Source organism: Alosa alosa, chromosome 9 (assembly GCF_017589495.1).
Source record: "Alosa alosa isolate M-15738 ecotype Scorff River chromosome 9, AALO_Geno_1.1, whole genome shotgun sequence".
Classification (NCBI taxonomy): domain Eukaryota; kingdom Metazoa; phylum Chordata; class Actinopteri; order Clupeiformes; family Clupeidae; genus Alosa; species Alosa alosa.
The window spans coordinates 27,695,729-27,712,755 of record NC_063197.1 but is presented as its reverse complement, the minus strand read 5'-3'; the positions used below and the strand labels follow the sequence as shown (position 1 = coordinate 27,712,755).

Here is a 17,027-nt window from a genome sequence, read left to right as displayed (position 1 = left end):
AGTGATTCATGAGCCATTAATCGTATTAGTGCCAACAGGAGCTGAATTAAGTCTTACCTGCACAGACAGCCTTCGCGTAATCATTAATCAGGTGCGTCACAGGATCAAGGAAGAACTTTTGGATTTCTTAATGGAGAGCAGGATCTTATCTCTCACTCTCTCATGTAGCCTATGTTGAATGCCAAACTTGGGATCTTTAGACATGTTTTGATCAAAACATTCTGATTTGAAACCCATAGTAAGGGTAACATAGGGTATAGTGATTTGAATCCATCTCTGAATAAACTGCTTATTCAAAAACATGATAGGCCTAGTCCCATAGTAAAATTATGTGAGACACAGGAGACTTTGAAGGGGCCTACTGGCCTATTAGGGGTTTGCACGGACGTCACGTTCTGGCCGGTAACCATGGTAACCCAGCACACGCGGCCATATTGGCGATACTCGGTGAATGAAGTACAATGGAGTATTATGCACTTTGGATATCTTACGTGATTGTAGCTGTGTCTAAACAACAGAAAAGTTCATCAAAATGCGTCTAAGATGCAAAGGCATATAGGGCAGGACTTGGACTACAAGAAAATGTGCGATGTTTCAAGAAATTACAGTTTATTGGCAGCGCAGATCCATATGAGTTGGGTGAGGGAGACGAAGTACCAAGTTCAACCACAACCCTTCCTCTGATAACTTCTGGCATTATTCTCCTTTCTCCCTAGCCTGGCGAGCCAGACCCACATTAAAATGTAGGGTCTGGGCACTCACCGTTCGCAGTGCTCAGTCCGAGGGGCGGGATAATCAGTTGTATTTCAAATTCCCTCTGCACGCAATAGGATATTTGTTTTCAAGTAGCAGGGAATTCAAGCCAAACTGTAGCAACTCTGCCATCAATCATTATGTTAAGCCCAACAAACGACTCTATACGATTTCAATGCCTGATTAAGTTTCGATTTCTGGAGCTCACAAGCCAACGGAGAGTTGCTGCCGCTAGGGGCGCGTCTAGATTTCTAGGCTACTTTCTCCCTGTTTTTTTTAATAACTTTTGGAAGTCGATACCTACACCAGATGTTTTTCTCAATCTGACCTATTGGTACAACCTAAAACACGGCAATAACTAACCATTTTCCTTGACGATGTTAGGGATTTACTTCAGTGCCTAATGCTTTCTAATGAGGCGAGTATCTCCAATATGGCAACGTCCAAATCTGATGACACGCCGTGCAAACCCCTAATAGCCTACTAGGCTGTGGACATAACAAAACCTCATGTGGTCACCCACAAATCGAAGCTAGCTACTTTACACAGCGCTCACCATGCCCATCCGTTTATACTACACACTTCCTTATTTCATTCCTGAGAAACCTTATCCAGACATCGTAGAGACCAACTACCATGCCAACTATAACAAACCCTCCTTCATCCCGCTCAGTAATTTTCCGCAGGCGTGTCTTCTGCTCTGCGTGATGACATCAGACGTACCAGTAGGCTCGGCTTTGTAAGCGCTCTCTATCCCCACACCGCGTATCAGAGCCGCACACATGCACTAACCAGTCCGAAGGAAAGTGGAACACGTAATCACCGCGAGGAACATTTCTGGGAAGTCGAGTCGAGACAGCCGCATCGCATTCATTGCAGCTACCCCCCTGGCCCTTGACCGCATCGAATTCAACTTAACTATGTCTATCATCATCAGTTGTCAAACAGACCAGGTAAGAAGGTCTTATTAACGTGACTAATATAACTCCAATGTGCTGTCGTAGGTTGACTACTGTCAGTGTTCCAGACCATGCCGACATGCTAATTTAACCACCCAGTGTTATAATGCTGATGTCGCAATGATCAAAATAAAATCGGCCATATAATGTTGGCAATACTATTGTAGTATACCATCAGTGTTAACGTATTCTGCGGAACTGGGTTTTGTTAACGTGAATGTAACGTTTGGAACAGGGTTGTCTTAGTGATGCTAGGTCTAACGTTATATTAAGCGATATGCGTGGATCGCCAATGCTGAGAATGTTTAAAATCAACACATACCAGTCAATTTAGGTTGTTGGTTTATTGGTAGAAGCCAACTTAACTGTTTGTCTGGGCATGTAAATGTAATGTTAAAGTAACGTTAGTCAACGTTAGATTCCCGCCATATGCACGAGCTAGCTATTGAGGAATGATAACGTTAACGTTAGCTGTGACTGTCTAATGTTAACGGTACAAAGATAAGATAACTGAAAAAACTGTGACCTACTGCAAATTAATGTCTGAGAAATTTGAAATTTGGCACGGTCATTTGTATGGTAACGTTAACTGTTAACGACGTGCCATGGCCACTAGAAGGTGGTTGAAATGACGTGGGGCGATTTGCCAACCACAACGTTGAAAATTTCATCATCCACTTGTTCTTGGCAGCAGTTGTTTTTTTTTTTTTATCAGGCACCTAGAATGAGCATCATTTTGTATCCAGCCTGTTCGGTTATCAGCTGTTTAACATTATGTTAACGTTACCATAACGTCAATGATATATTAAATATAGAAAGCAGAGTACATTGTCGAGCGAAATCGTGTAGAGCTGCTAACATCTCGGTTGTGCTTCACAAAGACTGCTTGACCGGTATAAACATGGTTCGTGTTGCTCGTCTGTGAAGTACCAACATTTGTAGCTCATGGTGGTGGTACTATGAGTAGCAGCTAGTGAAACGTTCAGCCCCACTGACCCACTTTCTTAGCTGGGTTGTGCATGGAATGATGGGAGAGGAGTGGGGGTCGCAAAGACTACGGGAGCTGGAATAGTGCTAGCTGCTATTGCCATTAGCCCCGCGTGTTATATTTATGAATCATGCAATGTAGCAAGTCGGAGTCCCCCCGTGCTATATTTATGAATCATGCAATGTAGCAAGTCGGAGTTCCCCCCCCCCGTGCATCTGGTTTTGTCAAATGCTGTGTGAGGAACAAGGTCGCTAACGTTAATCATTGGGGGTACGGCTAGGCTGTCCATGTATTCGTGGCACTCTAACCATTTCGTTGTTAATTTTTACGATGGAAATATGAATTTTGTTCATTGATATTTAACAGTATTTTGACACAATCGGGTAACGTTATCTCCGGATCAGGGGTACACATTCAGCAGTAAATCGGTGGTCACTTGTAATGCTAACCTACATAGCAGGTGCCAACAATCTGTTATACCGACAGTAGGTTTAGCGCGTGTAAAAGCTCTGATTTGCCCTTGCCGGTATGGCGTACGCATTGGAATTTCACTTAATCCTGTATTGGCATGAGCTAGCTCGGCTGCCGCCGCGTGCGGTGCGACCTGACTGCGTCAGTAGTCCCACGCAAGGAGAATTTGACCTCTGCGTGCTGCATGGTAGAGGGAAATCCGCGGTGTCTCGCGTAAACCTGCACAATCTGGAATAGCAGTGGTGAAAAGCCTTGACGCAACCTGATGCGGATTTGGCGCTGCGCTTTAGATCCTAGATAAAAGGTTACTGTGACTCCTTACTTTTGTGGGTATTTTGATAAGACTCCAGTGTCCTTGGCGTTGATGACGTTAAAATGTGTGGCGTCAGTGATGAAGCAACATATTTTTGCTCCTACTCCTTAGGTGTGTTGGAGGTGTTAAATACATTTCAACCCCCAGATCACCTTCTAATGTTCTAGAAAATGCACACACCCTCTAGTTTGCTTTCAATCAGGAAGCAGCGAGTCATCGACTTCCCCAAATACAAATGTTTTGCCACCATTGCCCCATTGTGTGCTATTTTATGCAGGGCTTTGTGAGAATTTATGTGGCACAAGGGGACATAATTTCAGAAAATCTCTCGTTTTACAGGACCACATTTCAAACAATGACCCACTTGTCCCTGTGGTGGTTGCGTTTTTTGTTCCCATGCTGTTTTAACAATGTTAAAACAAGTTCCTGCTTGGTGGCCTCCCGTGGTCTGATGTTTAATCTGCTGTGCATTCTCAGTTCTCGGCTCAAACTCTGCTCCGAGCATAAGCTCTTTTATTTGTTGTGTGTGTCTCCTAATTACTGATCAGTCGGCTAGAAAGAATGCAAGTGCAGAGTGATTATGAAGTGTCTCCTCTCCAGCGCACAGTTTCTCTCACCAGACGGAGACTGATAGATAAATGGAGGACACTAGCCAGGCATGTCATATTAAGGGCAAAAAGATGCGGTAATAAAAAAGAAATAAGGTTTAGTGTTTTTAAAGGCCAAACCGCCCATTTCGGCACCTAGCGTCAGTGCATTTCTTGAGTAAAATAAGCTGTTTAGATGATTGTGCTGATTGGTATTTAATGGAAGCTGCACACATCTGTGAAACTAGAAACAGCCCGCAGATATGCTACAGCAGCAGTTCCCAAACTTTTTTCTCCGCGTACCACCACCTACATCCTGACTTGGCTCGCGTACCCCCACCATCCGACACATGCAAATGTTAACACATTCTTTTGACGTATTCAAGGCATCATGTTTAATTAGCCGCTCTACATGATGACAAATTATAAAATCAAAATGTGCAACTGGTCTATGTGCTCTCACACTAAAAAAAAAAACAGTGTGGAGAGCAACATTATGAAACACAAAGAACAAAGAGAACATATGCTTAAGATTTAAAAAAAAACAAAAAACATTTTTAACATCTTTCCGACATTGCCCTTTTTATCTCGCGTACCCCCTAGTGGCAGCTCACGTACCACAGTTTGGGAATCCCTGTGCTACAGCATGTGTTACGCTGTAAACATGTTTACTAGTCTTGTGACTGCAGCATGAATACAGCATGTCTGGATGGGCATCAGTTGGCTTTTTGTGAGGCTAGGAGTTTAAAAAGTAGCTTCTGAATTGTTTTACCCTTTCAGAGATTTGTTATTGTTTTTCTCTGTTCAAACCACAAAGATCTTTCTAAAATATGAACCAGAGGTTGGTTAAATACGTAATGTGGAAAAGAAAATAAGCTGTGTGTGTGTGTGTGAGAGAGGGCGGGGAAATGGAGAAGAAATGGGTGAGTGAGAGCACAGTCTGCCAGATGTTGCGTAACCTCTGGAAATGAGTCTGACTAAAGCAATATAGCACACAGCCACAGACTCCTGGATCTTTTACTAGGCCAGTGGGCCTCTCCCTCCTATAGCCTGCATGAAGTTCCATTGCCTACAGAATGACTCGCACAAAGAGAGAGAGAAGGCTATCTTGTGTATGCACATTTGATTGGTACAGGATGGCACTTGTGGAATTTCCTTTATTCCCATTTCCTCCACATCCGATGATCATGTGACATGCTGCTCCAATAAAATGCTATGAATTTGTCATTTCTCTCCTTCCTCCACCACACAGTGTACCCCCCCCCATTCACATTCCCTGTACATTGTGTTCCTTACTGTAGAGAACTATTCAATACACAAGTTAAGCTTTAATAAAGGCACAGCTTGTCAGATGTCATTACGCCTCGTGACACACACACACACACACACACACACACAGTTGAGAATATGTTAAATCTGACTACAAAGGCAGACCACTCTGGGAAATGTAGTTCTGTGTGGAAGAGTCTGGACTGTGTGTTTTATATGAGCGGCATGGAGAGGGGTCGGCATGGTTGAGATTAGGCTAAATGCTGTCACACGTACACAGTACACAGAGCATGAAGGGCTCAGGTGACTGTGGTCGTGTGCTCGTCTGCTGATCTGCTAGACACAGAATACCCACACACAGACAAAAGCTGATTGTGACTTTTGTGAATGTTTTTATTTTTTTTTTTTTGGCGGAGGAGGGGAAGAAAAGGGAACTTACAAAAGTGTCTCACACACTGAATGCTCAGTCACTTCTATAAATGTCCATGTTCTTTCTGTCTCGACTGCATCTGTTCCGCTCCTGTGTTCGTCCCTTCTAGAACAGTCTGAACTGGTGCGCGTCTTAGTAGTCAAGAACAGAAGGATATTGTGGTCAGTGTGGGCGTGCGTGTGGGTGTGTGTGTGTGTGTGCGCGCGCTCCGCGTTAACTGCACTGGGTTCAGTTTTAGCAGCAGCCCTAACTGGAGACTGAGCCGTCCACCCGTGTGCTATAAAGGCTGTCTATCTAAATTTAATCTGGGCCATTGGTAAGGCCTCCCCGACACTGACCGCAGCCCTGCTGTAAGTCCAGACACTCGCGGGTCAGCTCTGGTCATGGCTTTCCCGAGCCTGACCCACTTCAGAAGGATTCAGGATGTGGACCAGTTATTATGTCTGTTGATCTGCATATTTCTAGAAGGCATCAGAGAGGTCCCATTGAAGACCCATTGCAGAGTTGGCCTGTCAGACATGCTTTGCCTGTCTGCATTTATTGTGGATCAGAGATGGGACTGCAGGGCAGTAAGAGCTTAGAATAGTTAGCTTGACACTATCCATCCCACATGCATTCAGTATCCTCAAAGTGCTAGCACAAGTCTGTATAAGATACCTAGTAACTGTATGCCTGGCAACAGTAAATTAGGGAGTTTTGTCTCTGGCTCACACACAGACTGTGTGTGTGTGCACGCGCAGTATTTTTCCATCCGGCTGCAGCTGGTTTAGCCAGTCTCTCGGAATGTGTACCGGTGTCAGGAGAGCCATGTGTGTAAAGGCCATATATTTTGTGGAATTCCTGACCGATTTATCACTCGCTGCTGTTACCCCTCCTTCCCCCATAGCCCCCCTCTCTGAATGGCTAGAAGTTGCCCCCTCTGTGTGTGTGAAGGGGGAGGGGTGTAGCGTGTGTGAGTACAGGGTGTCCTGATTTTGGGGACATGGTCAAAAGGGGAGCCTGAAACAGTGGGCGGAGTAAGAGTGGGGGGTGTGTGTGTGTGTGTGTGTGTGTGTGTGTCCGCATTGGGCTTGACTGAGCATGGTCTGTCACACAGGGTTAGCACTTCTGAGTCAGTCTCTTGTAAGTATACTATTGTGATATAGATATGTCATCATAGGTCTCTGCTGATAAATGATGATTATTTTGATTTTATTTTCTTGCGGGGCTTGTGCTGCCGTGGCTGTATGCGTGCTTGTGTCTGCTTTGCTTTGGCTCCTGCTGCCCATGTGCTTAGATCGTGAGGCCACACATGGGAGGCTGTGAGCCGGATTAACCTGTCTGGTCTGGATTCTCGACACGTTACCGTACGCATGGTAGAACAGTGTGTGTGTGTAAAGGGGTTTTGCGTGTGTAAAGGGGTTGTGCTAAGCTGAAGAAAGGCCTAGAACATGCAGGGACATCTTACTTGCCTGCCTCCTGAGCGCTGTTTTATTTAAGTCTGTACAGGGATGATCTGAGATCAGTCGGAGCCTGGGTCTACTGATTTTAGGATATGAAGAAATGAACCGAACTAGTCTAACCCTAGATCAGCCTCCCAGATGGTATGGGTGCATTGAGATGCAGGGCATGTAATATGGTCTTTATTTTTTTTGGTATTGTGGATTTTTAAAGGAACACACCAACTGTTTGGGAGAATCTTTTCATATACCCCAGAGTTGGGTAAGACTAAGAGGATGCTTATCTTTATCTTCTGTGTTAGCCTAGCTTAGCATAATTTACTGAAAGTAAATAAGGAAATTTAGGTTAGAAATAAAGGTAGTCTTTCTTTGCCTTGTTCAGTCTGTTAGTATCACAAAGTTCTAATGTTAATTCTTTCTTCTCGTTTTCTCCCATAGTTTATAATGAACGAGCCTCACAGAAAAAACTGGACTCTATAGCCAACGGGATTCCAAGGACTTGATTCCAGTCGCTTCAAGCCTGATAGTTTGCATTGGTGCGGCTGCCCCCCACCCAGTTGACCCCCCCACATTGGTGTGCGAAAGGAAGGGTTCACTCCTCTCTGCATCTCAGTTTGTTACGCAAGCTCTCTTTCACTCTCTTCCGATCATCTCCAGTTTACTTCAGGTAAGTTCCAGTAAAGCAAATATGAACATCTATGTTTGAGAAGCTTTTGTAGTTGTGGAGTTTAAGGCACAGAATGTGAAGTGGTGTGTATGCTATTGTGTGGTGGGTGGATGTCTCGTGTTGGAGGAACTGAAAGTGACCAGAAAGGACATTATTATGTAACTTATGTACCTGGGAAAATAAAAAGCATTTCTTCTTTTGTCCTTTTTTCTTTTTCTTTTTTAGGTTTAATTTCCAAACGGCGTGAAAATGATTCCCAACGGCTATCTGATATTCGAGGACGAAAGCTTTTTGGATTCCACCGTGGCCAAGATGAATGCGCTCCGTAAGAGCGGCCAGTTTTGTGACGTCAGACTGCAGGTGTGTGTGTGTGTGTGTGTGTCCAACCCTCATTTGTTTGCCTCTAGCTCTCATTTGGGTCTCACTTCCACAGTAACAAGACTGAGTCATTCTGAAAACGACACACACACACTGCCACAGCCAACACACATCCACAGAGACAGAGAACTGCTCATGTGAATTAGATCTCCTAGAGTTCACTGGAACACCACACACACACACACACACATACCCACACACTCTGTGAAAAGAAAGGCTCTGGTTACTGTTGGTAGTCTGTTGACTTGACCTTGAGATGAAAAGTTAAAATCATTACTGCATCACATCCCACTGTTCATGTAGACTTAAACTCCTCTTTTATTCCTGCTGAACATTGCCCTGTGGTTATGCAACCAGTATATTTGAAGATTGTGACCGCTAAATATACATCCTTTTATTGCAGTGATGGTGTGTGTGACTATTTATGTGTAAAGTGTTAAATGGTGACACTGATGGTTCCTAAAGAGGCTTCTCCTGTGACCCCTGACCTTTGCCCTGTACCCTTGGCAGGTGTGCGGTCATGAGCTGATGGCCCATCGGGCCGTGCTGGCCTGCTGCAGCCCCTACCTATTTGAGATTTTCAACAGCGACACAGAGCCACATGGCGTGGCCCATGTCAAGTTTGAGGATCTGGACCCACAAGCCGTGGAGGTTCTGCTTAACTACGCCTACACTGCCCAGTAAGTGTGGTGTGTGTGGGTGGTGGCGTGCGTCATGCTCTGAATTCACACCCAGTGACAAAACATACTTAGTCTGGCGGTCAAGCACATACTTAAGTACAGCAACCAGATATTACTCGGTATTTAATTATTGAGTAAACCTGTAAGTACACCCCAGATTTAAAACGTGCCTCCTTGCTACCACTTTTCCTTAGACTGAAGGCTGATAAGGAACTGGTGAAGGAGGTCTACTCTGCTGCCAAACGGCTCAAAATGGAGAGAGTGAAGCAGGTTTGTTCCATTTCTTCTGTTCTCCATTACACCTTACTCTTCCACTCGCTGCTAGTCAGTCTCTGTTCTGGTTTCACTGTCTTCTCCTGATATGCCGCCCTGTCTTCGTCTAGTATTCCCCGTGCTCTTAATTAGCTAATCGAAGACAGGGATGTTTTGCACATCACCGTGTCCACAGACACACTTAACAGTGGCGTGTTAAGAGCTGTGAGCAGCCAGTCCTTCGGGATCAATTACTTCATCTGTGTGTGTGTGTGTATGGAGCAGATCTGCGGAGACTACCTGCTCTCCAAGATGGACGCCCAGAGCGCCATCTCCTACCGCCACTTCGCCAGCGGAATGGGAGATACCCGGCTGCTCGGCAAGATCGACGGCTTCATCCAGGAGAACCTGCTGGAGGTGTCTGAGCAGGAGGACTTCCTCAAGCTGCCCCGCCTGAAGGTCAGTACTGGGCCTGAGCCAGCCGGCCAGGGCCAGGCCAGATTAACTCCTGAGCCTAATGCATTTATGCAAGTGCACTACTCTAGTTGAATAAGCCTGTGTGCGGTGTCTCAATAGGAGTCTCTAAAGCCAATACTCCCAAACACTATAAATGGCATTTGTTTTGGGGTTAAAATTAGAGCAGAAATCTTCTGCATTATGAAAAGATCCAACTCGCTTGTATGAGGATGAGCCATCTTTGACCTCATAAGCTATCGCTCCTGAGCTTTAGTATATTTAGGGTTTATTCAGCCAGTCAAAGGTTTGCTCTCCCTTTATGGATGCTGACCTTTTGCATAAGGGAGGTCAATTATGTAATGTTTGACAGTAATTATGCAATGCATATTTATTTAAACCAGTTATTTAATTATTAATTGACAATCGGGGTGTTAGAATTCCAAATTTCCTCACAAGAGGTGATGACTGATAATTGAGTAAATGAAGAGATTGACCTTAGCTCTCCATGTGCTTCTCTCCCTTCTCTCTCTCTCTCTCTCTCTCTCTCTGTCTGTCTGTCTGTCTGTCTCATCACGATTGCTGCCGGCACAGCTGGAGGTGATGCTGGAGGACAACCTGATGTTGCCTAGCAACGGGAAGCTGTACTCCAAGGTGATCTCCTGGGTGCAGCGCAGCCTGTGGGAGAACGGAGAGCCGCTAGAGAGGCTGATGGAGGAGGTCAGTATGCGTCCCTCGTCTCTCTCTCTCTCTCTCCCTCTCTCTCTCTCTCTCCCTCCCTCCCTCTCCTCCTGTCCTTCCTGTTTCCCTCCATCATGCTCTGATGGCGTTTGATGCGGCGACGCTGGCTCCCTCACGGACTTGTCGATCAGTTGCCCGCTTGTGTTTGTCTTTTTTTTTTTTTTTTTTTTTTTCTCCTTCTCTGAAGGCCTGGCCCCTAAGAGAGCACAGGGTGTACACGGCAGGTACATGCACTCCGTCTCAGGAGTGTAACTAGTCTCTCTCTCTCTCTCTCCTAACCAAATTTGCCTGTACATGTGATGACATTCCCACGATGTCAGATTTTGTGCGTGTGTTTGTTTTACTTTACACAGTCGCGGGCTGTACACACACTGGTCCAGGTGAGCTGAAAGAGAGCCGAGAGTCGAGTGTATTTGTGTGTTTGTGTGTGTGTGCGCGCATGTCTGCCACGTAAACGTGACCAGACAGGAACACAAAAGTGACGAGTGGCTTTTTATCACTAACCTCTCGCTGTCTCTCCTCTCCCTGAACAGGTGCGTGTGTGTGTGTGTGTGTGTGTGTGTGTGTGTGTGTGTGAGAATGTGAGCGTGAGCATTTGACCACCAGGACTAACAGCTCTCTTCCTCCCGCTTGATTTATCTCTCTTTAGGTGTGTTAGCCAATCAGCAGCAGGCCAAGCAAGAAGCCCGGAGCCCAGACTGAGACCAGCAGGGTAATGAGTCAGAAACGAGAGAGCAAAGATGACCAAAAAAAAAAAAAATGAAGGAGAGAGGGACAGAGCTACAGCCAAACGAGCGCTCATCTGTCTCTCTCTGTCTCTTCTGCTCGTGAACATCCACACTGCACGAGATCACACACTCTAAAAAAAAAAAAAAAGCTTTTGCTTTTACAGTAAGAACACCAATAACGAAGCGCACACAATGAAGCTGCATTACCAGCTGTGCCTTCTAGTGTCATGGTGATTGTGAACCACCATGAAATGAGTATTAAGAAATCACAACTGCACACTAACTAGATCATATTTCTACATTAGCATGGAAACAGTGGCACAGCCCAAATCAGCTTGGGTGATTTTGTGGCGCATAGTCTTTTGCACATAGTCTGAGTGACTACAGTACACACAGAGAGAGACACACAAGGCCACTCGTATATTCTCATTCACACGCACACTGTAGCCCTGACTATCCTCTAGATAGGACTCATCAAAGGAATAAGACACGGAGAAGACTTGTAAGAGGAGCCTGCCATGTTGGGATGGCTTATGCTGTGAAGAGAACATCTACAAGTCTCAAAATGGCTGCCGAGCCTGGACTCACTCTAATTTTTTTTTCCTTCTCTTGAGCTTTGTTCAAGCACTCTATATTTTTTCTTCACAGCTGAGTGGATTGTGTTTTCTGTAATATCTTATCTTAGTTTGCTGATGGGGAGAACAACCGAAGAAGGCAGCAGAGATAAACTTAACTCCTCACAGAATGTTCCAGAGTCGAAGTCAACAGTAGATTGTAGCGCTTTGTGTGGATTTAGGAGCTCCGAAGCTCTGAAGTTCCAGCCCCTATGCTGTGGCACACACCAGAAGATGTCTGCTGCTGCCACAGTGCCTGCAGAGAGTTGAGATGATGAGAGTGTTTGCAGGAAGAGATGGCCCTAGTTCTTCTTTTCCTCTTAACCGAATGTCCCAGGATGCACAGTGGTGATGGGGATGTGGTGGCCTGAGTGTGTTTTCAGCACCGATGCAGCGGAGGCGCCCGGCAGCAACCTTTTAACTTCTAACTGATGGAGCAAGAAGACCCCCTCCCCCTCCCCCTCTCTGTGTGTGTTTGTGTGTGTGATGTGATCTGTAAAAGAAGCTCTTCCACTGCCAGCTCCATGCAAACCCACCCAACAAGATGGCTGCCACTCCCCCCTCCCCCCTTTCCCCACCACCCCTCACCTTACCACCCCTTGTTCCTGGGAGGGGTGTTCTGTTGCCAAGGAGACAGCCACATGGGTTGTTGTCGCTGTGTGTGTTGCAGGTGCAAACGCTGTACTACTCAGCTGACCACAAGCTCCTGGACAGAGCTCTGCTGGACGGGCAGGTCGAGGTGTTTGGTGCTGAGGAAGATCACATCCAGTTTGTGCAGGTACACGGCAGCCAGCCAAACTGAGACGGGCCGAGCTCATATGAATGAAGCATTGGCCAGGCTCTAGTGTGTTCTCGAGTGCACCCCACCACATTGGCCACAGATTGGGCCAATATGCGCAAAAGTACCAATTGGGGCCAAGCCAAGTGCCCAGCGTCCTCTGTCATTAGGTGACCAGGTGCTATTTAGTTAGGGGTTGTAAATGTTAAAAAAATAGATATAATGCTAGCTGACCAAAGCTGAATGAGCTTCCTCAGGCAGAAATGACACAATAGAAGCTGGTGTGCTGCTATAGGCTAGATAGGACTTGGATGTTAATGGTGAAATCTTGAGAAGCAAGGTTTTTTCAAAGGGTTTTAAGTGGTGTGCATCTCCATTTTGAAAATGGAAGTATAAGGGCTGCTTTAAGAGTGTGTGTGTGTGTGTGTGTATATTTGTGAAGAGGCCTCTGTGAAGATAGGATTGTGAGCATACAGGGAGTACTTGCATAGAGCCTGAGATATTGCCCTGGCAGGATTGTGTGAGGAAAATAAGCAGTATATGTTCCTTGTAGTTCCTAGCATGAGGCCCTTTATGTTAGTGTATGACTGGGTATTTGGCAAAGGGCCTTCCTGTGTGTGTGTGTGTGTGTGTGTGTGTGTGTGTGTGTGTGTGATGAGCATGAGTGTTATACATGGTGTGTGTATTGGTGTCCTGCAGAAGAAGGCCCCTCGTGAGACCGTGAGCAGGCAGCTGAGCACCAGCTCCTCTGGCACCCTCTCCCCCGGCTCCACCAAGCAGTCCTGCAAGCATGAGTGGAAGTACATCGCCTCCGAGAAGACCACCAGTAAGTCTGTCTATCCATCTGTGCAGGGAAGAGGGTGTTTTTGTTGTGACTGATTCATGATGGGGCTAAACTGGAGGCTTTTGTTCCCCATCTCATTTGATTGCTCTCCTGTGTTTTTTTCTTTCTTTCTTTTTCTTTCTTTCTTTCTTTCTTTCTTTCTTTCTTTCTTTCTTTCTTTCTTTCTTTCTTTCTTTCTTTCTTTCTTTCTTTCTTTCTTTCTTTCTTTCTTTCTTTCTTTCTTTCTTTCTTTCTTTCTTTCTTTCTTTCTTTCTTTCTTTCTTTTTCTTTCTCTTTCTTTCTTTCTTTCTTTCTTTCTAGACAACACCTACCTGTGTCTGGCGGTGCTGGAGGGCATGCTGTGCGTGATCTTCCTGCACGGGCGCAACTCCCCTCAGAGCTCGCCGTCGGCCACGCCCTGCCTGCTCAAGAGCCTGAGCTGGGAGGGCCCGCTGGAGGCTACCGAGGAGCGCCCGCTGGCCCCCATGCACTACGCCCGCTCCGGCCTGGGCACCGCTGCTCTGGACGGACGTCTCATTGCCGCAGGTCAGCGCCTATGAAACGTCTGCCAAAGTCCTTACTTAGCTCTCGTGTGTGTGTGTGCGTGCCATGCGGTCTCCAAGGCTGCAGGCCAGGAGAATCAGACATTGGCGTCAGACCAGGTTTTTGGGGTGAATCGGGGTGCCCTGAAGGAATTCTAGAATCAGCAGAGGCTTTTAGAAAGAAGGGATCGAAAGCTGACTTTGCTGTTTGTCTTAGCTGTCTGTCTGGCTTAGCTCGCTGTCTGTCTGATTGAGCCACTAAGTTGGCAATTTTTTTTTTAAAAAACTGTGTTTGTGGCCAGGTGGTTACAACCGGGAAGAGTGTTTGCGGACGGTGGAGTGTTACGACCTGAAGAACGACCGCTGGACGTTTGTGGCTCCCATGCGCACGCCTCGGGCTCGCTTCCAGATGGCTGTGCTTATGGTGAGTCCTCATTGGTTGCAGAACATGGCAATCACAGATCACTAGATGCACATACTATCCTTGTTTTAAATTTGTGTAGTCAGAATGGTCTTCTGACACGCCCACCATATTCTTATCCAATCAGGGGCAACTGTATGTGATGGGCGGCTCCAACGGCCACTCGGATGAACTGAGCTGCGGGGAGACGTACAACCCGACCACTGATGAATGGACTCAGGTGCCAGAGCTTCGGACCAATCGCTGCAACGCAGGTAAACATGAGCTACTAACATTGTTCCTTCCATTCGTTGTCCAGCCTGATACATGGAGTAGACTTCCTGACTGACCTTGTGTGAAAGTTATATCATTTAACAGACCGTATGTATGTAGCTTTATCTGTATGGAGTGACCACTCCTTCTAACAGCTGCCAATCTCCTATTGTCCTTCAGGTGTCTGTTCCCTAAACAACAAACTGTACGTTGTTGGGGGCTCAGACCCCTGTGGCCAGAAGGGTCTGAAGAACTGCGACGCCTTTGACCCGGTCACCAAAGTCTGGAGCAACTGTGCCCCACTCAACATCAGTAAGTCTCACAGCAGCTGTCTGCCTTACACACACACACACACGCACCACTTGAGGGCACGCAGTGGTCTGGGTCAGACGTTAACGTCTGTGTGCTTCACAGGGAGGCATCAGGCAGCGGTGTGCGAGTTGGATGGCTTCATGTACGCAATTGGAGGAGCGGAGTCCTGGAACTGCCTGAACAGCGTGGAGCGCTACAACCCTGACAACAACACTTGGACCCTCATCGCCCCCATGAACGTGGCCCGCCGAGGTGCTGGTGTGACCGTGTACGAAGGTGAGCACGGACCCCTAAAGCTAATGCACAAGGCAACTTTTTGAGCAATGTTCCAGAGTGTTGTGGTTCTGGCATGTTCCAATTGATATTGATCAACCTTTTTTTTTTTTTTTTTTTTTTTTTTCTTCTTTCTTCTTCTTCTAAACAACTGTCATCATCAGTAGGCAAATTGTCATGACCATCCTAATCAGAATACGTGGAACTCGGGTTATGTGGCTGGTCTGCAACATTGCTAAAAAAATTGCCCCATGCACCTTAAGGTTCTTGGAGGGATTCAAATATTCCACTCTTGCAAGCAGAAAAAGCTTTTTGATTGCACTGTTTAAAATGAGTCCTCGATGAAATGTAGGTGCATTGTGGAGATTTTCATTTAGCCCCACTAAATCTAATTGTGCCGTAGCTGGCTCAGATCGCACAATTTGTTTTGGATGAAAAGCTTTCCAGCTGTGCTGTATAACAGCATGATATTGAGAAAGTCATTAAACCCCTCTTCTCTTTACAGGCAAGCTGTTTGTGGTGGGCGGTTTCGACGGTTCTCGCGCCCTGCGCTGTGTGGAGGTGTACGACCCGGCCCGCAACGAGTGGAGGATGTTGGGAAGCATGACGTCGGCGCGTAGCAATGCGGGCGTGGCCCTGCTCGGCAACTACATCTTTGCCGTGGGCGGCTTCGATGGCAACGAGTTCCTGAACACCATGGAGCTGTACGACTTGGATACAGACGAGTGGACCTCCTGTGCCACCGACTTCACCTCTGCCTGAGCTACACGTGTGTGTGTGTGTGGGGGGGGGTGTCGGGAGTGGATAGGAGGGGTGGGGTGGGGGGTCGGGCGCACCTTTTCCAAACTAACAGGCTTAGTGACCGTAATCGTGCTTTGTGATGTCTCTATGTAAGCAGGATGGGGGGAGGGGGGGTAGTAGGTTTCCTTGGGGGGGTCTTCAGTGGGGTCTTCAGTGAAGGCCAACTGATTGTGGGGAGGGTGGGTGGGTGGGTGGATGGGAGGGTTTATTTAGTGTATTGGGGGTGGGAGGGGTTGCCGAAAGCAACTTGAAGCCTTTTTGCATATTGCATATTTTCATTTTTGTGCTGTATATATTGTTTTTTTTTTCTCTCTATTAATTTTTCTGTTGAACAAAAAAGAATGCCAACATTTTAATACATTTAGTGCAGTTACTTTTTTTTTTTTTTTTTTTTTTAAATTCATTTGAGTTGAAGGTTTTGTTTGGGTACATTTTTTTTTCTTTAGGGGTGCTAAGGTGCTGTGAGCGCAGGAAGTGAGGGCAGACATGGCGACATATTAGCTAGCAAAGTTAGCGTCAGTGCTAGCAGCTAACGCAAGAGAGACGTGCGGTTGAAAATGGTGTTCAGAAAGTGATTTTCGGGTTGTTTAATTTTTCTAAACTCTCATTAAAAAATCTGCAGTGCAAATGCCTTACTCAACACACAACACATACGCACATTCACAAACTCTTTTACCACATGGCTTTCGGTTTGGGTCATTTGACCAGACGCATGATTGCATTACCAATCTTTAAACGATGGCCTTTTTTATATATCTATGTTTTTTATACACGGCTAATTAACCAATAGATGAGATCGCAGACGCACAAGACCGGCAGAGTCACCAACCCTACCCAGTGCCAGTCCAGCCCGCGTATACGCACGCACGCACACACACTCACTCGCCAGTGCTTCTGCTAACAGACCAACCCTTTTGTTACTGCTACTTCACTAAAACTCAGTCACAGGGCTGAGACTGTTTTTGTTTTCTCAATCCTCACCCCCACCCCGCCCCCTACTACTCTTGCTGGGTATGCATTTTCCTCCCCATTCCGGGACTTGTGTTGAGTACTTTTGAGAGGTGGAGATGTTGCTCAGATTCTCTTCCCCTTATTTGTTTTTA

The 17,027-nt window shown here is 46.3% G+C and overlaps 1 protein-coding gene across 1 annotated transcript; it reads left to right on the top strand.

The window, feature by feature from the left end:
• The first annotated feature begins 1,510 nt into the window (after positions 1-1,510).
• ivns1abpa (influenza virus NS1A binding protein a) lies at positions 1,511-15,927 on the top strand. Its single transcript, XM_048252595.1, has 15 exons — positions 1,511-1,706; positions 7,648-7,876; positions 8,102-8,236; positions 8,765-8,934; positions 9,129-9,204; positions 9,472-9,645; positions 10,234-10,359; positions 12,393-12,500; positions 13,200-13,326; positions 13,645-13,869; positions 14,168-14,289; positions 14,414-14,540; positions 14,719-14,850; positions 14,953-15,126; positions 15,629-15,927. Exons 3-15 carry the CDS (start codon positions 8,126-8,128, stop codon positions 15,883-15,885), a joined length of 1,929 nt encoding a protein of 642 aa, XP_048108552.1. The 5' UTR covers positions 1,511-1,706; positions 7,648-7,876; positions 8,102-8,125; the 3' UTR covers positions 15,886-15,927.
• The last annotated feature ends 1,100 nt before the right edge of the window (positions 15,928-17,027 follow it).